The 23,634-nt window shown below is 39.3% G+C and overlaps 2 protein-coding genes across 2 annotated transcripts; one reads left to right on the top strand and one right to left on the bottom strand.

The window, feature by feature from the left end:
- Positions 1-533: 533 nt before the first annotated feature.
- pmpcb (peptidase, mitochondrial processing subunit beta) lies at positions 534-8,534 on the top strand. Its single transcript, XM_053236602.1, has 13 exons — positions 534-670; positions 1,242-1,367; positions 2,131-2,217; positions 2,708-2,837; positions 3,122-3,320; positions 3,421-3,500; positions 5,074-5,186; positions 6,371-6,514; positions 6,604-6,764; positions 6,849-6,934; positions 7,096-7,184; positions 7,296-7,371; positions 8,348-8,534. The coding sequence occupies exons 1-13, from the start codon at positions 590-592 to the stop codon at positions 8,410-8,412; spliced, it is 1,437 nt and encodes a 478-aa protein (XP_053092577.1). The 5' UTR covers positions 534-589; the 3' UTR covers positions 8,413-8,534.
- On the bottom strand, positions 8,467-20,502 carry dnajc2 (DnaJ (Hsp40) homolog, subfamily C, member 2). The gene is made up of 17 exons (XM_026919698.3): positions 20,186-20,502; positions 18,178-18,368; positions 17,668-17,743; positions 16,888-16,986; positions 16,631-16,772; positions 15,430-15,510; positions 14,552-14,617; positions 14,359-14,450; positions 13,273-13,394; positions 12,655-12,804; positions 11,421-11,509; positions 11,223-11,292; positions 9,509-9,687; positions 9,320-9,420; positions 9,122-9,232; positions 8,761-8,921; positions 8,467-8,649 (listed from the first exon to the last, which is right to left on the bottom strand). The coding sequence occupies exons 1-17, from the start codon at positions 20,262-20,264 to the stop codon at positions 8,581-8,583; spliced, it is 1,878 nt and encodes a 625-aa protein (XP_026775499.1). The 5' UTR covers positions 20,265-20,502; the 3' UTR covers positions 8,467-8,580.
- Positions 20,503-23,634: the final 3,132 nt, after the last annotated feature.

Here is a 23,634-nt window from a genome sequence, read left to right on the forward strand (position 1 = left end):
AGCAACAAACTAGCAGCTAACTGATGAGTGATGTATATTTTCCTCCTCAAAACAGTGAACTGTAGAGTCAGTGTTACAGATTTAACAGGTGAAAATGTCTGTATGTTGATGGATTTAAAGCTAACACTTGTATATACAGTGTAACTCATTGTACTGCTGTGTTTTCTACTGATGCTGTGAGCGGCCATGTTGATTTGACGTCACTTGCTGAACTCGGGGTTCAGGAGACCGTCCCGAGTTCCCGAGTTGAGGAGGTGTTTCCTTCGGTGGCTCAAGACGAAAAGAGATTGTGCTTTTGAGGTTGTAGCTCCTGAACTTTGGAATTCTCTCCCCTTGGATTTAAGAAGTGTGGACACCTTTAAAAAGCAGCTAAAGACCCATGTGTTTAAACTTGCTTTTACTTAAATATTGTACTTTTATTTTACTAATTATTTTACTGTGAAGCACTTTGAGACATCTGTACTTGAAAGGTGATATATAAATAAATTTTACTTACTTTTTTTTTTTAATTACTTTCTTTCCTTTGGATTTAGCCTGGTTTACAGACGTCATTTCCGGGGCTGATGACGGGTGAACACATGTAAACAAAATGGCGGCGCCCGTACGGCTGTTCAGTGCTGCGAGAGGGCATCTTGTAAAGAATCTTCTGAAAACAAGTCCAGTCACACAGGTAACAAACAAACAAACAAACAAACAGACAAAAAAGGTAGCATGACACGTAGCTGACTAGCTGTGGTGAAGATGTACAGGTGTGTGTCAGAGCCAGGGGAGGTTGGGAAGCTAACACTGGAGCTAATGTGGCTCTGAACTCAAATTAAATACACAAGTATCAGTATATAACTGCACACTGTTACAGAAAATGATGACAAAACATAAACTTTGAGCTTAAAAATTCAACAGCTGCATTTTAAAATGTTTAAATGGCTAGCTCATGGCTAACGTGCTGTTATGACATGTAATGATTAGTTACATCATGTCTATGCCATGTATACATTTGTATGTTTGTACTTACTGTATATATATATATATATATATATATATAAAATTAGTTTATTACTTAATATTATATTTATATTTTTACTCAAATTTTATTTTTCAATATTTATTTTACTTTATCCACTTGTCTTTATTTTATTCTTACGTTATTTCTTGTGCATATTTTGTGCCTTGTCTTTTATGTATTCTAATTTCACAATAAAGTCTTATCTTATATTATCTCATCTCATCTCATCTTGTTTTAGAGGTTCCGCCAGCGGGCCACACAAGCTGCAGCTCAAGTAGTGCTCAATGTCCCGGAGACGAAGTTAACCACACTGCCCAATGGCCTCAGAGTGGCGTCTGAAGATTCTGGACTGCCGACCTGCACGGTACGCGCCGTACTCAACTCCGTGCTTCATTATCGTCTCCTTATGATCTGACGCCTGTGAAAGGTTTCAGTCATCCAATGTTCTGTCTTGTTCAATGTTAGCTACTCTATGGCTAAAAGTATGTGCACCCCTGACCATCACATCACCCATATGTGCTTGTTGAACATCACATTCCAGATTTATTCCCTCTGTATTTGCTGTTATAATAAGCTCCACTCTTCTGGGAAGCTTTCCACTAGATGTTGGAGCGTGGCTGTGGGGATTTGTGTTCATTCAGCTACAAGAGCATTAGTGAGATCAGGCGCTGATGTTGGGATGTCGAGGAGGTCTGGGGTTCAGTCGGTGTTCCAGTTCATCCCAAAGGTGTTCAGTGGGGTTGAGGTCAGGGCTCTGTGCAGGACACTCGAGTTCTTCCACTCCAACCTTCACACACCATGTCTTCATGGAGCTCGCTTTGTGCACAGGGGCATTGTCATGCTGGAACAGGTTTCAGCCGCTTAGTTCCAGTGAAGGGAAATTGTAATGCTACAGAACATAGACACATTCTATAAAATTGTGTGCTTCTAAACTTTTTGGAAATATGGGTGTGATGGTCAGGTGTCCACAAACTTTTGGCCATATCATGTATTTTAAGACTTTTTTATTAATTCGAACTGATAAAGCCATTTGGATGAGGGGCAAGTTGTCTCGCCTGATTATACCATCCAGTAGCCTTGACTTGCTGCTGCTGTACATTAGGGTTTAATGTTTAATGTTCCTGCAGGTGGGTCTGTGGATCGATGCTGGGAGTCGGTACGAGAATGACAGGAACAATGGAACAGCCCACTTCCTGGAGCACATGGCCTTTAAGGTGAGAGACTGTTACTCTATGTGCAGTACAGTTTCTGGAATCATTACATCCTAGATTTTAAACAATATTTTTAATCTGAAAAATCTGGCCATTAAGGAATCTGGCTCCAGCAAGGAATTCCTGAACATGTGTCTCAGTATGTTCATTAATGAGACCTAATCAAACTGATCCCTGGCCAGTTGCATTTTTTAAACGTGTAGTCGGTTTTATCCGAAGCGACTTAGAAGTGACGCATGTACAAGTTGAGCAGTTGAGGGTGTAACTTGTTTGCGAGGTCTGGGATTTGAACTGCAACCATCCAGTCTGTAGCACAGAATGTTAACCGCTGAGATACACGTGGCAACAAAGCTGTAAGTGGATAGATTGGAAAATAAACAGGATGCACATAAACAGAGCAGGAACTTCAGCTGTAAGGGGAAAAGACAAGATTTGCTCATTCAAGTGTGTGAGATTTCATTGTGTAAGCCTTTTACTTTTCTGTTTTTTATAGGGTACAAGGAAGCGTTCCCAGCTAGACCTGGAGCTTGAGATAGAGAACATGGGAGCCCACTTGAATGCATATACTTCGAGAGAGCAGACAGTATATTACGCCAAAGCCTTCTCTAAAGACCTTCCCAGAGGTACAAGATCACTTCCATAATAATAATGATGACAATAATAAGAATAATAATAAGAAAAAGAAGGACCGTCAAGGACTGTGAGGTGTTATAATGTCACCTAAAGCTGTTTACATGAGCTGATCAAACAGAAGACACCAGCACACACACTCTTTCTGCATGTACACATTCAATCCTTAACTGTTCACAAACACCCAGATAGTTTAAATACATTTTGTTCCAAGCCTGAAACTTTTTTTTTTGGTTTTGGTGAAAGCCTGCTTGTTCGGTGTCTGTCCTGTCCCCAGCTGTAGAGATTCTCGCTGATATCATCCAGAACAGCATGCTGGGGGAAGCAGAGATTGAGCGAGAGCGTGGTGTCATCCTTCGAGAGATGCAGGAAGTGGAAACCAACCTACAGGAAGTTGTCTTTGACTATCTGCATGCTACGGCATACCAGGACACAGCTTTAGGAAGAACCATCCTTGGACCTGCGGAGAACATCAGGTACACATGACTGAACATGTTCTATAGAGGGCTGCAGCGTCTCCTGAAGCTTTTAATGATGTTAGTATTCATAGCTAAGCATGAGTGGTCTGTTTTACAGAACTATAAACAGAGCAGACCTTGTGGAGTATATTACAACTCACTACAAGGGGCCAAGGATCGTGCTGGCTGCAGCTGGAGGTAAACAAACACACACACAGTCAGGTCCATAAGTATTAGGACAGTAATACAATTTTTGTAATTTTGCCTCTGTACACCACCACAATGGATTTGAAATGAAGCAGTCAAGATGTGATTGAAGCGTAGACTTTCAGCTTTAATTCAAGGGGTTTAACAGAAATATTGCATTAACTGTTTAGGAATTACAGCCATTTTTTACAGAGTCCCTCCATTTTCACAGGTTCAAAAGTAATGGGACAAACTATCATAATCATAAATATTAAGATTATTTTTAATACTTGGATGCAAATCCTTTGCAGTCAATGACTGCCTGAAGTCTGGACCCCATGAACATCACCAAATGCTGAGTTTCCTCCCCTGAGATGCTCTGCCAGGTCTTTTTACTGCAGCCGCCTTCAGTTGTTGCTTGTTTGTGGGTCTTTCTGCCTTCAGTAAGTGAAAAGCAGCTCAATTGGGTTGAGATCATTGGACATTTAAGAACATTCCATTTCCAAGCTCTTGGGTTGCTTTCGCTGGACGTTTTGGGTCATTATAAATCTGTACTGTGAAGCTCCGTCCTTATCAGTTTTGCAGCATTTGATTGAATCTGAGCAGAAAGTAGCTCTGTACACTTCAGGATTCATCCTGCTACTTCTATCAGCAGTCACATCATCAATAAACACCAGTGACTCCTTTTTTTTTTTTTTTTTAAAGAGGTTTTTAAGTCTAATCTGGCCTTTCTGTGCTTGAGTATTACCAGTGGTTTGCATCTTGAGGTAAATCCGTATTTACATTCATGAAGGCGTCTCTTAATTGTAGACTTTGGCAATGATACGCCTTCCTCCTCAAGAGTGCTCCTGACTTGGCTAGATGTTGCGAAGGGGTTTTTCTTCACCAAGGAAAGAATTCTGTGATCGTCCACTTTAGTTGTTTTCCGTGGTCTTCCAGGCCTTTTGGTGTTGCTGAGCTCACCAGTGCATTCCTTCTTTTTAAGAATGTACCAAATTGTTGATTTGGCCCTCCTAAAGTTTCTGCTATCTCTCTGATAGGTCTGTTTTGTTTTTTCAGCCTAATGATGGCCTCCTTCACTTGCATCAACACCTCTTTGGACGGCATATTGAGAGTTCCCGTGAACAGCTACCAAATGCAAATTCAACACTTGGAATCAACTCTAGACATTTTATCTCCTTAATTTATCATGAAATAACAAGGAAACAGGCCACAGCTGGCCATGAAACTGCTTATCAGTCAATTAACCAATTACTTTTGAGCTTGTGAAAATGGAGGCACTATCTAAAAAAATGGCTGTAATTCCTGAACAGTTAATGCAATATTTTTGTTAAACCCCTTGAACTAAAGCTGAAAGTCTACGCTTCAGTCACATCTTGACTGCTTCATTTCATATCCATTGTGATGGTGTACAGACAAAATCACAAAAATTGTGTCACTGTCCAAATACTTATGGACCTGACTGTACCTTATTAACACTACAATGTTCAATATGTATTACAAAAAAGACACAACATTTGTATGATCATTCCCAGAAGGCTTTTTTTTTGGTGCACTTTGTTAAATCCTGATATATTTTTTTCAGGAGTGTCCCACAGTGAACTAATAGATTTGGCTAAATACCACTTTGGAAAGCTGCCAGCCAGGTACAGGGATGAGGCACCAGCATTACCGTCTTGCAGATTCACTGGAAGTGAGGTAATAAAATACACAGTGTCACTTACAAGCATTGGGACTCGTTTATCGATCTTTTAGTAAAGTCGTGTGTAAATGTTTGTGTAAGAAATATTTCGGCTGGATTTAAGTTTCAGAAAGGCTGATTTTCTTCGTACTTTAATGCATATGTTGACGAATGCCAATCACAACTAAATTATGCACGGCAGAGCCGATTTGCATTTGGTGACGTCCAAAAAAACTCCATCAGAGGTAAAGCTCAGAGCGCTGAAATGACAAGTAAACGGCAAAATAGACTTTCTCTGTGGTAGAAGTTTGCCAAATTACAGAAAAGGTTAATTAGATGTGAATTAAGTGAGGTGAAATGAAAATGGGGAAAAATACGTTGATCAGGTGATCGTGGACACCAAACACATCATACAGGGAAACTTTTATTTAATTGTCTCGACGACTGTCGGCCAGAAATCTCTCGCACACCAACACACTCTCTCTGAAGACCTGATAAAACAGGAGTGTTGTAAGGAAGTGTGATGTTGGAACGCAGCACACTAGGGAGTACACGGCACATCGCAGCTTGAGACGTACCAGATCGGTCACTTATCGGTCACTTAGTGCTGGCTCTAAAGTGTTTCTAAAGCATTAAACGAGATGCTTTTACACTGCTGCATTTCTTAATTGAATGACTGGTTTTATTTGTCTTCATTTATGGATTTGTGTTTTTAGTTATATTTAATATTTATTTAGTTAATGTTATTAAAATGCCATTAAAAATAACTGGGTTCTTCATTAAATTTGCATGTGTAATTAAAATACATAAGCTACGTAAACTTGACAATGAAAGTGTAGTAACTCATCGCAAATTACTTTTACATTCTTATTCCTGTTGTGTAAATGCTCTGACGAACAATGTATCCGTTCGTTATCTGTTGATAAATGAGGCCCAAAATCTGCAGTCACATGGCTTTTTTTTTCCCCCACAGATAAGATTGGACACATTTGTCATGCTCTACTGCAGTGCGATTTTTGTGAAAGAATACAAAAAAGACATTTTTTTTATTACTAGGATGTGTTGACAAGACAATAATAAACTTTATATAGTACATGAAACATTTCATCCCTTTTGCTGATTGATGTAAAGGTATGTACACAAGCATGTACTTGTCATGATATTTGTCCTTCCACCATTTTCTCGTTTGTTTTTTAAACAGATTCGAGTCAGGGATAATAAGATGCCACTGGCTCACATAGCGATTGCTGTGGAGGCAGTGGGTTGGTCTCACCCTGACACTATCCCTCTCATGGTGGCCAACACACTTATCGGGAACTGGGACCGCTCTTTCGGTGGTGGTGTGGTCAGTATTTCTACCCTGCATTGTTTAGGATTAGGGAAAAAAAAATGAGGTTGTTGTATCATCTCAGCTTACTCATTGTTCTCCCTCAGAATCTGTCCAGTAAACTGGCCCAGATGGCGTGCCAGGGGAACCTGTGCCACAGCTTCCAGTCATTTAACACCTGCTACACGGACACGGGGCTGTGGGGGATCTACACCGTCTGCGAGCCGAGCACGATCAGCGACATGGTGCACTTCACACAGCTGGAATGGTCAGGGATTCATACAGTATTTTGTACTTTTGAGCATTAATAGCTTGCTTACATTGAAATGTCATGCGTGTGTTGTGTTGGCAGGATGTCTATGTGCACCAGTGTGTCGGAGAGTGAAGTAGCGAGAGCTAAGAATCTCCTCAAGACCAACATGCTGCTTCATTTAGACGGTAAGTCTGCTCCTGTGTTCATAGATACAACTCAAGCTACAGGAAACAGTTAAGGATTAAAGGGTTTCGAATAGGTTTCAGAGAGATGGAGAAACCCGGACATCGGTCGAGCTAGTGTGTCTGGGGATTATAATGTAATGTCTTTTGGTTTGTCACATTAGGTTCCACACCCATCTGTGAGGACATCGGGAGGCAGATGTTGTGCTACGGCCGCAGGATTCCACTGCATGAACTGGAGGCCAGAATAGATGTAAGACCACATGCTAATGCTAATACTTTTCCTCCAAAAATTAATGCTGTTAAATTAAAAATATGTCTGTTTGTCTTCTTCTCTTTCACCTGTCTGTCTCTCTACACCAAGGCCATAGATGCAAACACCATCAAGGAAGTGTGTACTAAATACATTTACAACAAAGTTCCAGCAATCGCAGCCGTTGGTATGTAGCACCTTGTTATATGAAACGCAAATACCTTTAAAGACATTCGCTGACCTGATCAGTCCATGTGTATGTGTGTAACTTCAACGTCCTGTTCTACTGACTCCTTTCTAAAAGGCCATTTGTGTCCTTAGACCCTGACCTACTTTAAAAGCATGTGTTTTATTAAAACCCATGCTTTTTTGGCAGCAGAACCCCTACAGCCCAAATTATCTGCCTTAATTACCACCAGGGTACCTTTAAGTGCAACATTTGCTTGTTGAAAACTTTTTTTTTTTAAACTCATCAGCTTTGGCTGCTGTTTAAAGCTATATAGCCTTACCTTGACCTTACCATTAAATTAGGTTTTGACGCCAGGTTTTTTCATGTTTTCTTTTTAAAAATATCTTTTAAAGAAAGCTATTCTAAATATCACACACTTGGGCAAATGTAACATATCGTGACGTTGATATTTCCATCACAGCCTCACAAACCTCCTGCAATTCCACCACCAACACCTGGTTAGGAAACTGTGATTTTAGACTAAGCGGCAGCGGGTAGTGTTGCCACTTCACTGCTCCCAGGTCCCTGGTTCGATCCTGAACTCAGGTTCCTGCATGTCTCTGTTTGTTTCTTCCCACCTTGGATGGTGGATTGGCTCTAAATTACCCATAGATGTGAATGAGGGTGTTCCAGAGTGTGTTCCTGATTGTGCCCTAGCAATCAGAGCATAATTCTCTGCACAGGCATCTCTGAGCTCATGTATAATGTAGAACTCAGTTGCATGAACAGCAGTTTATAAAAATTGTGGTTTAGTGTCTGAGAAAGCACATGCAAGGCGTCAACCTTTCACACTGGTAACTAGCTAGGGAATGAAAATTGACATCCTGTAACTCTACTCCAGTTCAAGTGGCATGGTGATCACTACGGTTTTTAAAATATTGCATGTCGTGTGTGAGCTCTGTTGTATTAATATTATAACTATAATGTGTTTCAGGGCCAATTGATCAGCTTGCAGACTACAACCAGGTTAAAAGTGGGATGTACTGGCTCAGACCCTGAGAGAGACGAGGAGAGCGTCACATAGATTACAAACCAGAGTATTTATGGAGTCTGTGCATTTTTTTTCTGTTTTATTATAAAATAAAGAACAACACAATAACATTAAAAGAACATGAGGCTGAGTGAGTGTGCGCGCGTGCGTGTGGTTGTTTCTTGCGCTTTTTGCTGTCATTTTTTACTCTTAGCAGCAACTTGTTCCTGGGCAGCTTTCTTCGCTTTAATCATTTCCACGAGTTCCTGTGACAGACAGAAATGATTGATAATGGGTTATTATTATAATATCATGCTCAATAACATGACTCATTCATCCGCTCAGGCTCAGTCTTTGCTCTGAAGTGCAGCTCTTACTTTGTATCTCTTCATACAGTCTTTCTTGGTACGTCCAGGCACAGTGGCGGCGATTTTGTCCCACCTCTCAGGAGTGTTAACAGGGTAGGTCTTCAGCGCCTGCTCTAGGAGCTTTTGCTCCTCCGTAGTCCAGGGAGCAGAATTAGTGTCACTGGCTGATCCTAATGAGATGGAGTAAATGATATTAAATTAATTTGAGAGATATTAATTTAAACAGTACCTAAACTTGGAAGAGAATGATCTTAAAGCATATAGATTTTTGACACCACAATTTAGCAAACATAGTTTTCTGAAGCACAAGCACTATAGTACTCAGGAGTTGTGCCAATGATTCTGTACTGAAATGTTAGAAGAAACTCACCTTCAAACCGCTCTGAAGGCACGGCGTTGTCTACAGTCGGAGGAACGGCAGAATGCTCCTTCTTAAACTTCTCAAAAGCCTTTTTGTTCACGTCTTCCTTTTGGTGTGGGTCTAGAGGTAGAAAGAAGCATTGAATCAAATGATCTGCTGTTCAAACAGTGAAGCAATAAACCCTGCGTTCATGCAACTGGAACTCACCGAGTTTTTGTAAAGTCTTAGCTTTATTGATGACGTCTTTGGCAGTTCTTTTGATGCCACTACCTGAGTGCAAGTTCATGTAGTTGGCGATTACTTCCCATCTACAAGACAGGACAGAGCCCAGCTGTAACACACTACAACAACGGCACTGTGGTACTGCATGATTGATGGTGTGTGTAAGTCTCTAACCTGGCGTTGGTTCCAGCAGGAAACAGGTTAACGGCTTTGATAAGCAGCTGTAGATCCTCCTCGTTCCAGCCTTTGCTCACTCCGCTTCCGGCGTTGGTGTTTTCCGAGCTGCGTGCCGCCTGCTGCGTCTTGACCTCGGCCTCTCGCTCACGTTGCAGCTGCGCGTTCACTTCCTGCACCTACACAAAACACACTCATAGTGAAACCCTGATTTGTTTGCATGTGTAAAGTTGAGACCAAAAGTTCATGTACACTTTGGCTAAAGATATTCAATCTCAGTTTTTCACACACACGTTTCACGTTACAATACATTTCTTTCGGCAGGACAGTTAGGGCGTCTACTTCATTCACAACAGAGGTCATTAATTCACTACATCAGATCTCCAGTGGGTCAAAAGTTTACATACACCAAGTTTACTGTTTCTTTCAGCAGTCTGGAAGATTCCAGAAATTCATGTAATGACTTTTCGAAGCTTTATAGGAGAAATTTCTAAACAACTGAAGCTACCACGAGCATCTGTAAACAACTGTATGCAAATTTTAAAATTTTATGACCACACAAACACTGCATCATTCAGGAGAGAGACACAAATTAACTACCAGGAATGAATGAACTTTGTTTTGAAAGGTTCAGCTGAATCCCAAGGCAACAACAGGAACTGGTGAAGGATTTGGAGGCATCAGGTACCAAAGTATGAACATCCACCATCCACTTTTTGTGCAGGATAAAAGCCCCTACTCCAAGACTGGAGTTTGCAGGAGATCACCAGCCTTTTGGAGGAAAGTTCTCTTGTCATATGAAACAAACAGAACTGTTTGTCCATAATGATGGAGGAAAAAGGGTGAGGCTTCTAATCTGAAGAACACCATAACAACTGTGAAGCATGGGGGTGGCAGCATCATGTTGTGGGGGTGTTTTGCTGGAAAAGGGACTGATGGACTTTAGAGAATAGATGACATCATGAGGAAGGAGGATTATCTGGAAATACTGAAGCAACACCTCAAGACATCAGCCAGAAAGTTAAAACTTGGTCACAGCTGAGTTTTCCAGCAGGACAATGATCCTAAGCAAACCTGCATTGCTGTAATAAAATGGCTTAAAGACAACAAAGTGAAAGTGTTGGATGGCCGTCACAAAGCCCTGACCTGAATCCCAGAGAAAATCTGTGGACTGAAGTGAAAAAGCGAGTCTGAGCGAGGAGACGCACAAACCTGACTGAGTTACACCAGTTCTGTCAGGAGGAAGCGGCAAAAAATCAGATATTGTGAGAAGCTTGTGGAAGACTACAACACGAGTTTAATTCAAGTTCAAGTCAATAAAAGGCAACAACAACAAATACTAACAAAGTGTTTGTAAACTTCTGACCCATTGAAAAGCTGATATAGTAGATAAAAGCTGAAATAAATCTGTATCTTGGCTGTTATTTTGAAATGATGTCTTACAGAAATAAAGTAAAGGAAGTAAAGTAGTAAATAAACACAACATGAAAATGAAATAGTTTTTCTAAATAAATACTTATAATAATGTGATTTGTTCTGTCACTTGTGATATGAAAGCTTGTGTATTTATTTATGCTAAGAGGGCCAACAGGAATCCGGTGTGAAACGTTCTCTAATGCTGAAAAGGCGCCAAAAATAGGAATTTGTGTAACTTTGTTTGTTTAAGGCTCCAAAACACCACAGGCAGCGTCACTGCTCCCTGTTCTGGGCTTACCTGTTTTTCTATGGCAGCTCTGCTCTCCTCCTTGCTGCCTGAAGCTAAAAGTTCATTTAACGTCTGTAAGCTAGAAAAAGAAAGTAAAAATGAATTAAATTGTACAATACACATAACTTGCTCCATCTCAGACCAGTGCATCCATGACGAAAAGAAGAAAATCTCTCCAACATAAAGGATATTACAAAGCAGTACTACCTTATAAGCTCTAGCCTATCGCACAACTTCTCAACGTCTTCCATCATCTTCACACTCTCCGCGTCGCTATCCACAAAGTAATTACAGTTCTGGAAAACAGAAATTTAAACCAAGAAAAAAACTGGTTAATGCTCATATAACGAAAAACCACAAGAACCTTAAAGTGGCGATAAGCGGGGTCCAAGCACCCTTCGCAAAAATACCGCCCCTGCCCCCAGTCAGATCACCTCGATCGTCATTAGAAATTCAGCTACAGTTTAGCATCCTGATACAACACACCAAATTTCAGCTCAACAGCTCCTGAGAAAGAGGTGTTTGAAATTAACCCCGCCCCCTATGGATGACCACACCCTAAACTTAGCATACGGCCTCCGAATCTAGTCCTGAAAAAGGCTTTCAAGTTTTTTTTGTGAATCCATTTAATGTTTCATGAGTCACAGCTGTTGAAGTAAATTAAGCGCCGTCCAGTTAGAACTGATTGGCATGTGGCGGCCATTTTGATTACAAATTTCAAGATTTTGGTAGTGCTGCCACCTCACAGCTCTCGGATCCACTGTGACCCTGAGCAGGATAAAGCGGTTTCTCAAAGTGAGTGAGAGTGATGCACTAGAAATCCTACGACCAGCTCGCAAAAGCAGGTTTTGCGCAAATTATTGTATATGTGAATGGGCGGGGCTAAATGGTCCAAAAGTCTAATATTAATGGTTTCAGCCAAAGAATTGGGAGAAAAATAACAAGTCACAGGAGACATGCTGATTTTTAAGTGCAGAAACATGAATAGTGCCCCCTTCTGGCCAATCTGAGTGAAACTGCACCATATTTCGTGGCAATAGCTCAACACTAACCCTGTCGAATACCTGCTGAAAGCTGATTGGCTGCGGGTGGCCATGTGTTTTAAAGTATTCATCATGAAAAATCCCCTTACAGATTAGCATACAGAGATGCAGAAAGCAATTTCAGTTGGAGCAAACTGAGAAATCCTGAGGAACAGTTAGTTTAACTCCGCCCCTTATGTATTACAACACCTCAAATTTTGGCCACATCCTCAGAATCGTGTTGTGAGAATCCGTGCAACCAAATCATGAGTTCCAGCTGTTTGAGTAAATTAGAAAAAAATGTCAACATGTTTTTGATAATTATTGAATTTCAGACTCTGTAAACTTTGTGAAAACAGGCCACTTTGTGCTTGGACCCCTAACACGCCTTCAGCAGCTGAAAGCATGGTCTCTCAAACCTTGCACGTTGTCCTGAGTTTCTGTCTCTCTTTCTTGATTGCTTTCTTCTGTGCCTCTTTCTCTTTCTTGGCCTGCTGGGCCGCCTGTTTGGCCTCCTCTTCCTCCTTCTCTCTGGCCAACCGAGCTGCTTCCATCTCCGCCTGTCGAGCCTGCGGTGCAGCAAAACACACGCAAAACCGTCACGTTTCAGACAACTGACTGTATATTTTATACTGACAGAAACAGAAATGATCTATGTATTAGCTTTAACTTTACCACAGAACACAAGATTGAAGTCTTTAAGTGACCTGAAAAAATCACTGAAGGATTTGAAACACATTTTTCTTTTTCATTCTCTTCCAATATCACGTGATCCTTTCAGTACCTTCTGATAAACCTCATCCGTTCTCCTCCCAGAAAAAAAACTATCCCATAGACGTTTTCATAGAAGAACCATTTAAAAAATAAAAATAAATAAAAATAAAAGCATCCCAAATACATTTTACTTTCTGTGACAATCAACTGGCATGAGTTACAATATTCCTAAACAACTATTCCACAATTATTTACAATTTAAAATCTCTTTAAGAGATGAATAAGGCTCAGTAATAGTCAGATAGATATTCAGTATAACTGACCCGCTCCTTTTCCTCTTGCTCCTTCTTTTTGGCTTCGGCTTTGGCCTTCTTCTCCGATTCCTTCCTGGCTTTCTCCTCCTCTTTAAACTTCTTTATCCTCGGGTCACAGCTGTAGGCCGTATCTACGACACATCAGCCCAAAGATGAAACGCAGCAAGAGTCTCTCCAGTATAGTGTAAAATATGGTGTAATCAATATTTTAGCAGAATTATGACTGAGCTGCCTTGATGATGATGATGATGATGATGATGGAGGTGACGTGAAAGGCATCGCGTAGTAAAATACGACTCGAAACTCACAATTATGAAAGGAAACCAGGCATATCTCTTATTGATGTTAAAATTCGTGTGGCGCTGCTGAGATCAACTCGGAGTAAATTATCGAGCAGGAGACACAGCGAGGTTATTTTAATGTTTTTCATGTTTACTGAAAATAAAAGAGGAGCAAACTTTCACATAACTTTCACCACACGCAAACAAGTGTGCCAATACTTTAATCTCATCTGAACTTAACTCCGTCTCCTATACATGACCACTCCCTCAGAATCTTATCCTTTCATGTTTTTTTTTTCAATCCGTGCAAACGATCATGATTTACAGCTGTGTGAGTAAATTAGACTCCGCCCTGCTGGACTTGATTGACATGTGGCGGCCATGTTTACAAAATGTCAATATGTTTTGGATAAATATTGAGTTTCGGACTTGGGTGAGTAGTTTGACACCAATTTTATGAAGATGCTTTAATCTGAGTGAAAAGTAAGAGGAGTTTGATTGCAAACCTTACCAGAATATGTTAAAACCACACACACACACACACACACACACACACACACACACGTAGTTGAGCGTTAGCTGGGGCTGACTCTCCGTTATGTAATATCGTATGTAGAACACAAAGACAGTGTTGTACATTAACATGATAGAACTTTTCTAGATACTTTCTTAGGATTAACTCTTTAACGTTTGATCCAAGTGGAACGCCGAAGTCTATTTCCTCCATAGTGGTGAATTTAAACAAGACAGAAGTTCAAGGTTAAAGTCAGTCGATTACAGGGACTTTAAGAACGAGATGCGACACCAGCCGTACCTACGAGAGTTCGTATCCTGTTCATTTCTTCTTTCTTCCTTTGAGCTCGCGATGCACGGTTCTGCTTCTCGATCCATCTTCGTTCATCTCGACTGATTAAAAAAAAAAAAGGCAAGAAAAAGAAAGAAAGCTAAATTATCGTACTTAAATGTGTTGCATTATGGGTTATAGCGTGCGAAAAAAAAATTGTTACCATTCAGCTTTTTCTTTCTCCTCTTCATCCAAGTATGAAAACTCTCTCCATGAATCAAAGTTGTACCTTAAACACAGAAATCATATCGGAAATTAACATCGGCACTTTGCTGTGTTAAATATAAACTAACTGATGTGGATAATGTGACTATACTGAGTGCCTGTCATCCATTGTGCGTTATTTTAGAATTATTTTTTATTTCATCAGTTATTCTATAAAAGGAAAAGTGAATAAAATTCTTCCCTAACAACATATTGCTTTATTATTTTATTTATTAATGCAGCAGTGATTACACCACATAAAGGAGTGTGTTAATGATTTAATATCAGGTGTTAGTCATGAGGAGACAACAATAATTAACACTTCAGTACACGGAATAATTTGACTTAAATATATTTCAGAACCATAGTTTAAAAAATGAAATGATGCAAGAAAAAAATATTCATATATATTTTCAATTCAGTTCATTTCTACTTGTACAGCACATTTAATAATAATAATAATAATAATAATAATAATAACAGACATTGTCAAAAAGCAGCTTTACACAAATTGTGTATGTGGATTTTCCAAAAATAACTTTTTAATATCTTTAATTTAATAATTGTATATATTTTAAAATATACTGACTGAGTAAAAATTTATTTTGCTGCTTCACTAATTTTGCTATCTCACTACTAATATACCTTTCATACATATAAAACACAGGTCAAAGTGTGTTCTTTTATAATAATAATAATAATAATAATAATAATAATAATAATAATAATAATCACTAACACAGTGCCAGTTTCTTTTGTTCAGCAAAATTCCTTCCATCTCTCCTGACACTTAAGGATCATTACATCACATATTGCGTACGGAAAAACAAAACTCACCAGAAGGAATAGAAATTATCCACTTCCTCAAACGAGGAGTCCAGGGACCCGAAGTGAGGGACGTGCTTTTTAGTGGACCACCTGTCAATCACACGCGAGATGCAGTTTAATGCGCTGACAAAAATCACATCACGATTCAAAACAAAAGGCATTTCTTCGATACACATTTTGTATCATAATGTACTACAGACTGCAGTACAGACTGCCAGCAAAACAATCTGCATTTTTTAAAATAACTTGTTTCATGATACTTTAATATTTTTTTAAAAAATTTTATTTTTTTTAATAAACTCCTGAGCAAAAAACAGGCCGAGCCCAAAATGCCAAATATGAAGCTTTCAATGGATTTAACAACAAATCATTGGTGAGAAAATGAGCAGGAATGAAACAGATGCACTCCTGAGAGCTCCTGTGCCTCCATTCGCTGGTTTCCTTTTGCTGCAGTGAACTGTTTGTTTGGGGAAAAGCTAGAAACAGGGAAATTCACTTCTATAGTCTTCTTGTACACAAAGGTAAAATCATGATAATGATTCAAATGTTTGATGTAAAATTCAAACTAACACATGTCACATGGGTGTACAACATTTTCCAAAAATATCTTCTGGGATGTTTTTTTTCTTAAACGATTAGTGATTATTTGGTTCTCTGCTGCACCTGATGCAGACCATCAAGAGCCACAAGACTTAAACATTTAAAGAAATCAAAGGGAAAAGCTCTCGCATACTAACTTCCTTTATCTATTTGTTTCATTCTTGCTCATTTACTGACCAATGATTTGTTGTTAAGATCATTAAAAGCTTCATATTTTGCCATTTTGGGCTTGGCTCATGTTTTTTTGCCCAGGAGTGTATTCAATTTTTTAAATTTTAAATAAATAAATAAATAAATATTTAACGCTATAAAGGAGCAAAATTAAAATCTGTAGATAATTTACAAATTAACAATTTTAAAGATCAAGTGTGCAAATTAAATTAAATTTAAAAAAAAAAAATTTTATCACCACATAAGCTGATTCCAGTTTGAAATTAAATGTTAAAAATAATAATTATGACATACCATGATATCCATCATCTCTGAAAAGCATAAGGATGTGACATAATTTATCACGATATCGATATTATATCGTCACTTCGCCCAGCTCTAGCTGGTACTCAGTGACTTTAGGAGTTTTAGCGTAGAATGGAGATGAGATCTAACTGACCTGGCATTGCGTTCGAACACAGGAGCAAACACCTCAAAGAATTTCTCTTTGCCTTCTGCCTTCGTGGGCACCGTGTTGTCGAAGGTGGGGTCCACGCTGTCGAACGCTCTCCTCTTCACAGGGTCTGACAGAATCTCTATTGCTGGAATCACATTCACAAACCAGAGTTGTAGCTAGGGTTAGAGTTAGGGTTAGAGTTAGGGTTAGGGTTAGTGAACACAGCACAGCCCTTCAGCTCGAGCAGCTGTCAGACCAACCTTTAGTTATGCAGGTGAAATAATCATTATCTCCTTTCACAATCTGCTCTCCTGCTGCCTTTCTCTTGTCTGGGTGATGTTTCAGCACCATTGCTTTATCTGTAGAGAAGTCAAAAACAATCATTTTAAATAATCACACCAAGGTTAACCTTTTACTTAGCTATTTAATAAACCAACAAAAAAAAAACTTTCTAATGAATAATGATGAGAATTACACTCCTGGGCAAAAAAACATGAGCCAAGCCCAAAACGGCAAGATATTAATGAACTTAACAGCAAATAATTGGTCAGGAAATGAGCAAGAATGAAACAAATAGATAAAGGAAGTTAGTATGCGAGAGCTTTTCCCTTTGATTTCTTTAAATGTGTAAGCCTTGTGGCCATTGATGAGCTGCATCAGCAACCAAATAATCACTAATCTTTTAAGAAAAAAACATCCCCGAAGATATTTTTTGGAAAATGTTGTACACCCAGACATGTGTTAGTTTGAATTTTACATCAAACATTTTAATCATTATGATGATTTTACCTTTGTGTACAAGAAGACTATAGAAGTGAATTTCAGCAAAAGGAAACCAGCAAATGGAGGCACAGGAGCTCTCAGGAGTGCATCTGTTTCATTCCTGCTCATTTTCTCACCAGTGATTTGTTGCTAAGACGATTAAAAGCCTAATATTTGCCATTTTGGGCTCGGCCTGTTTTATTTGCACTGGAGTGTATATTGCGTGTGTAACAGCGCAGCGGGAGAGAACATCAGTCTGTTGAACAGTGACAACTTACGAGCAGCTTTAATCTGTTTCTGGGTTGCCTTGTACCTAATATGAGCTAAACCCAGTACAGCATAGTGATCCTGATTCTGTAAGAGAGAGAGAGAGAGAGTAATAAACTCAATCGTACAGGTGACAGGATGCACAGGAAAGGGCTTAATTTAAAAGCTAAGTTCGGGCAATTTATTAACATAACTTCATAATTGGAGCTGTGTGTTGAAAGGTTTCTTAACAAAATCAAAATCAATCAAAAATAAAAAAACTTTGCCCGACTGAGACCGATCACTGACATCTGCAGGACGTCAACATTTACTACAGAACTAATTCTGACTTGTTAATGTCCTTTAATCTACATATTTACATATATACAGCGTAATCTACATATAAACAGCGTAAATACCTAGCTGTATGTTTTACTTAGTCTGAATAATTCAAGTATTGCTATTTTCTCCTTTATAAAGTGTACAGCGTAGGTGCCAAATCACACAAATGCATCAGTTCTTTCCCCCCCTCATGGCAGCACCTTCCAGTCTTTGGGGTCCAGTGTTTTCAGCATGGGATATTCCTCAAGCTGGAGCTCCTCATCTGCTTCCTCCTCAGAGAGCTCCTCTTCCTCCTCCAGCTCCTGGAACGAAGCGGATACATTTCGATCCCTGCGCTTCAGAAAGGCTTCAAACCAGCGGCCTACCGGCTCTACCTGCACCTGCACAGACCCTGTGAGAGAGTGTGTGTGTGTGTGTGTGTGTGTGTGTGTGTGTGTGTGTGTGTGTGTGAGAGAGAGAGAGAGAGAGAGAGAGAGAGAGAGAGAGAGAGGGAGGGAGGGGGAGAGAGAGAGAACTGTAAATCATTTAGTATTCCATCAAACCTAACAGGTAAACTCTGAAGCCATTAAAACTTGATGTCAGACAGATAAACAACAATTATATAAGAATATAACTAGAGAGAGAACGAGAGAGCGAGTGAACATGAGAGATAGAACAAGAGAGAGAGAGAATGAGAGAGAGACAGAGAGAGAGAGAGAGAGAGAGAGGGAGGGAGAAAGAGAAAACTGTAAATCATTTAGTATTCCAACAAACCTAACCTAAACTCTGAAGCCATTAAAACTTGATGTCAGACAGATAAACAACAATTATATAAGAATATAACTAGAGAGAGAACGAGAGAGAGAGAGAGAAAAAGAGAGAGAGAGCGAGAGAGCGAGAACGAGAGAGCATGAGAGACTAACAGTAGTATTCCAGGACAGTAACTCGTACAATCTGAGCAGTTAAAGGGGCATTAGGTAAGAGTAATTCTCTGGTGATTAAGTAAACGGGGATGAATAAGATTTGAATGATTTGTTTACACCTTGACTCCGCCTCCATTGCGGAACCCACAGTGTAGTTAGCATTCCACTGATTCGTTGTTCTACAGTCCGTATTTAACGATACACTGATGTCACACAGCGTTTGTCAGTCATACTGAATTAACAACGGCGTGACACAGATGTAGACGAAAAACAAGAAGACAATAAAACACAAAAAACCCCAAACTATCACCGCTAACATGAGTTAGCATTAGCAAGACCTGCCATGACATCACGTTCAAGCAAACTATATAACACTATAAACACACAAAATTCAGCTAATGATTTATGAGGATGTTCACGTGTGCAGTCACTGTCCCTTTTTTCTTTGTAATAAGCTCTTCCGATCTCTAAGCTGTGATGTCAGCATGCTAGCTGAGGGCGGAGTCAAAGTGCTATGGGGCGTGTCTATAAGATGACGGACAGGAGGCGTATCCGAACACAAACAAGCATTCCGGACCGGAAGAGAGTTTCCTCATTCATGTAATACTTTTTGTCCTGAGGCCACGACTTCAATCTTTATTTTTAAATCATTCCTATGTACTTTACCTTAATATTTTTACTACTAAGAAATATTAATAAAAAACTCCTTATTGCACCTTTAATGTGGAGATAATCCTATATTTGACTATAACTTTATGCACTTAAGTTCCTTTTAGACTGGAAGGAACTGCTTTATGGTCACTGTACAGGTACAATGAAATGAGTTTAGTGTCAGCATGATAGACTATACACACACACACACACACACACACACACGTTTGTCCAAAATTGCTAGGAGAAACTCTAAATCTAATATGTAACAACATGAAGAAGGTGTATTTTAAGACACCTGTGTTGTACAAAGTTGCTATAGAAGTATAGGAATATAATACAGTCTATAATGGATCGACTTCCAAATGACTCCATACTGGACATGTAGTGCACTAGATAGAGTGCAGACGCCATGGTATGTAGTGCACTTGTATAGGCAGTGCTCAGTAATGTGGGTTTGGACCAGGAGGAAATCTCTGTAGCCTGTTTTGTAGCTTCAGGAAGTTCGGAGTGTTGATAAAGCTGGAATGGCGTGAGGGTTTGAGCAGTGTGTCTCCTGAACACACAGCTAGCGAGCTAAGCGGCTAATGTGCGTGTCACTCACACACACACACACACACACACACACTCAGCACTGTATTGGCATTGCTCTTACCGGCTGTGGTGTTACACACCAGGGTAACCTGTCCTTCCAGCGCCTCTTTCAGCATGCTCCCTCCCTCACACGCCACCATAAGAGGAGACAGAGTTATATCAGCGTTATTACTGCTTCTTATTACTGCTTATTATCACTGCTCCGCGCTGCCGGGATCTGCTCCTCTCCCACATGGGCCTGTTGCTGCCGCTCTACCGGCCAGGCGCCGTGTCACACCGCTTCCCTTCCGGACACGCGCAGGACTCAGAACATTGGTTCCGCAAAAGAAAACGCTGCATTCGACTAGAGGTCGCAACTCGTAAATTCACTAAAAAACCCCTATGACCTGGAAAACCTAAAGAATACAGCCTTTCAACTCGGAATTCCTACTCCTGAACCCCTCAACTCCGAGTTCCTCCGAGTTCAGCAAGTGACGTCAAACCAACATGGCCGCTCACAGCATCAGCAGTAAACACAGCAGCACTTCTTAGCTTTAAAAAACTTCTTAGTTCTACTGTATACACACAAGCAATTGATTTAAATCAATCAACATACAGACAAATTCACTTGTTAGATCTATAACACTGACTCTACAGTTCACTGTTTTGTTTTGTTTTTTCTGTTGTCACCCAGAAGAGGATTTGGGTGACAAGGTTTCTTCCTCACGGCCTCTCAGGGAGTTTTTCCTTGCCATCATCTTCACCCCTGGCTTGCTCATTAGGGATAAATCTCAATCTATATCTATATATATCCGGATATCTGTAAAGCTGCTTTGTAGCAATGCCTAGTGTTAAAAGCTCTATATAAATTAAACTGAATTGAATTGTAATTTTATTTTACATATCAAGTTGGAACCTGCATCATATTATAATTAAGGTAAAATTTATACAGTGTTTGTTTAAAAAAATCAAAAATTTTTTTGCTTTCTTATTTGTTATACATTTCAAATCAGTGGCTTAGTGGTTAGCAATGTTGCCTTACACCTCCCGGGTTGGGGGTTTGATTCCCACCAACCACCCTGTGTGCATGGAGTTTACATGTTCTCCCCATGCTTCCAGGGTTTTCTCTGGGTAATCTGGTTTCCTTCCCAGTTCAAAGACACGCATTTTAGGCTGATTGGCATTTCCAAATTGTCCAGAGTGTGTGTGTGTGTGATTGTGCCCTGCGATGGGTTTGCACCCCGTCCAGGGTGTCCTGCGCCTTGTGCCCCGAGTCCCCTGGGATAGGCTCCAGGCTCCCTGTGACCCTGTGTAGGATAAGCGCTATGGAGAGTGGATGGATGGATTGATGTATATTAGTACTGAAGTTAAAAAAACCCTAAAGGTTTTATACCACTCCAATTCTTTCTGTACTACTTTGTAGCTCAAATGAGGTCGGAAATGATGTCATTCTGAACGCTAATATGTCTGTATGTTGATTGATCTAATGCAAATACTTGTATATACAGTATAACTTGTTTAAAGGTAAGAAGTGCTGCTGTGTTTACTGTTGATGAGCCATGTTGATTTGACGTCACCTGCTGAACTCGGGAGTTGAGGAAACTGTCCTCAGATCCTGAGTAGCAATTCCAAGTTGAGGGGATGTTTTCTTTGGACGGTCACGGTTATGAGTTACAACTTACAACTTTTAGTCAAATGCAGCATTTATTTGTTCCCCATGAAATGAACAAATAGATCAACTAACATAACAACCATGAACAGCCACACTAATACAGAATCAACACTAATGATATAAACAGTGGCCTAAAATTACAGGATAGACTGAAAGACCAATCAGCAATAGAATGAAAAACATTATGATTATTAAATTAAGCTGATTTAAGTAGTCCTACACCAGGTTAAGTTCATTCATTCAAACTGTACAAAGGTATTAGCTTACATAATGGAGTATGATTGGTCAAATATTGTTAATGAATTATTCTTTTGCTTTGAATGTCTAAGCCTATGCTCTGATTTCAGAGGAGGCTAGACTTATGGCTAATATTAATAGAAATATCACATTATTAATGTATTCTTCAGTTTGGCTTTCCCAATCGAGGTTTATTTTGAATGATTTCCAATGCTATGGGCTTACAAACCACACACTGAAGAGTTCCAGTCATTCACTAACAACATTGGAGTAAATAGTTTGAAGAAAAAAACTAACTAGCGTTTGTGCATGAGTCTTTAACACTAAAAGAATTTAATACTAGCCCTTCACTACTAGTTAATAGTATTTGCACCCCCTAGAGTAAAGTGGTAAATTACCTTTCATTTAGCAGTAACAATTAAACATTTTATAAAACATTATTCATTTCAAATAGTATTTTTTTCTTGCATACTCACTGGGCTGTTGTTTTCTTATTGTAAATTGTTACCATTCAAGCTGTAGACATATAAATGAGCTGAGCTTAGACATATTGTGGAAAAATATGTGGACTCTGTACTGCTAAAATGCTTTAACTGATATAATAAGCAAGGTCTGTGTCTCTTTTTAAAAAAAAAAAAAAACGATTAAATGTCTAAACTTTTCAACAACCTTTGTATATATCATTTTTAGGAAGAAAAACAATGACTTTTTCTTGTTTTAATTGGGAAAAAGCAGTAATCCTTATGTGTACTTGTATGTTGTAGCACCAACTTCTCAGATCCTGAGCACACTATATGAAATTTACTGATATTTGATTATGACTGAATTGTTATTAAATATATAAAAAGTCAGGGTTGATCAGTGTGAGTACCAGGCTGTTCTCTTTCTCCTTTCTTTCACTGTATTAGCATCTCTATCTCAGTCATTTCACTGACCGTCCTCTTCCGTCCTCTCTTTCTGTCTGTAGATATTCATCTCTTATTTCAGGAGCTACATTTCAGCGTTCTCAACATTGCTGTGTGAATTCTTCTGCTCTCAAGCATCTCCTGAGAACGTCAACGATTTCCTAAATGTACATACAGCAAACATTTCTACACCGATTCTATGTTTAAAATGTGATATAGCAGTACGTTTTATTTATCTAAATGATCAGTACACTTAATGGGATATTATTATACACTATCTGTATAATTTGACTACTTTGACTCACACTGAAATCAGTTTAGGTCGACCCATGCTATATGCTTTGTGACATGCAGAAATTAATTTTAGGCATATAATATACTGCTTAATTAAAACTTACCTGTCTGTACTCCACAAAAGGTAATCCAAGGCACACTTCCAGTTTAGATTGTTAAATAGCCTTTATTTAAATGGCTATTTCATAGTAGAAATATTATAAAAGAGAGGGAATAATGGGCTGCGGACCCTCATGTTTCGGCAGTTATTCATATTTATATTTATATTTATATTTAGTTATCTTCTCTCATTGTGGCACCATGTAGAGTTCTTGACTTACTCCTCCTAGTGGCATTTTGACACTAGACACCTCTGCTCTGTCATTTCATCTGAGCAGGTTAATTAGCTGCTTTAGGTGAGAACCTGTTTGAGGCAGTTTTGTT

The sequence above is a fragment of the Pangasianodon hypophthalmus genome, chromosome 9 (assembly GCF_027358585.1).
Source record: "Pangasianodon hypophthalmus isolate fPanHyp1 chromosome 9, fPanHyp1.pri, whole genome shotgun sequence".
Classification (NCBI taxonomy): Eukaryota; Metazoa; Chordata; class Actinopteri; order Siluriformes; family Pangasiidae; genus Pangasianodon; species Pangasianodon hypophthalmus.

Coding starts and splice junctions, on each gene's coding strand:
- pmpcb (XM_053236602.1), top strand. CDS start 590: ATGGCGGCGCCCGTACGGCTGTTCAGTGCTGCGAGAGGGCATCTTGTA. Junction 3,501..5,073: donor CGTGCTGGCTGCAGCTGGAG/GTAAACAAACAC, acceptor TATTTTTTTCAG/GAGTGTCCCACAGTGAACTA. Junction 6,935..7,095: donor CATGCTGCTTCATTTAGACG/GTAAGTCTGCTC, acceptor TTGTCACATTAG/GTTCCACACCCATCTGTGAG.
- dnajc2 (XM_026919698.3), bottom strand. CDS start 20,264: ATGGTGGCGTGTGAGGGAGGGAGCATGCTGAAAGAGGCGCTGGAAGGA. Junction 17,744..18,177: donor TGGACCCCAAAGACTGGAAG/GTGCTGCCATGA, acceptor TCTCTCTTACAG/AATCAGGATCACTATGCTGT. Junction 9,688..11,222: donor GAGCTGCCATAGAAAAACAG/GTAAGCCCAGAA, acceptor TGTTTTGTGTAG/GTGCAGGAAGTGAACGCGCA.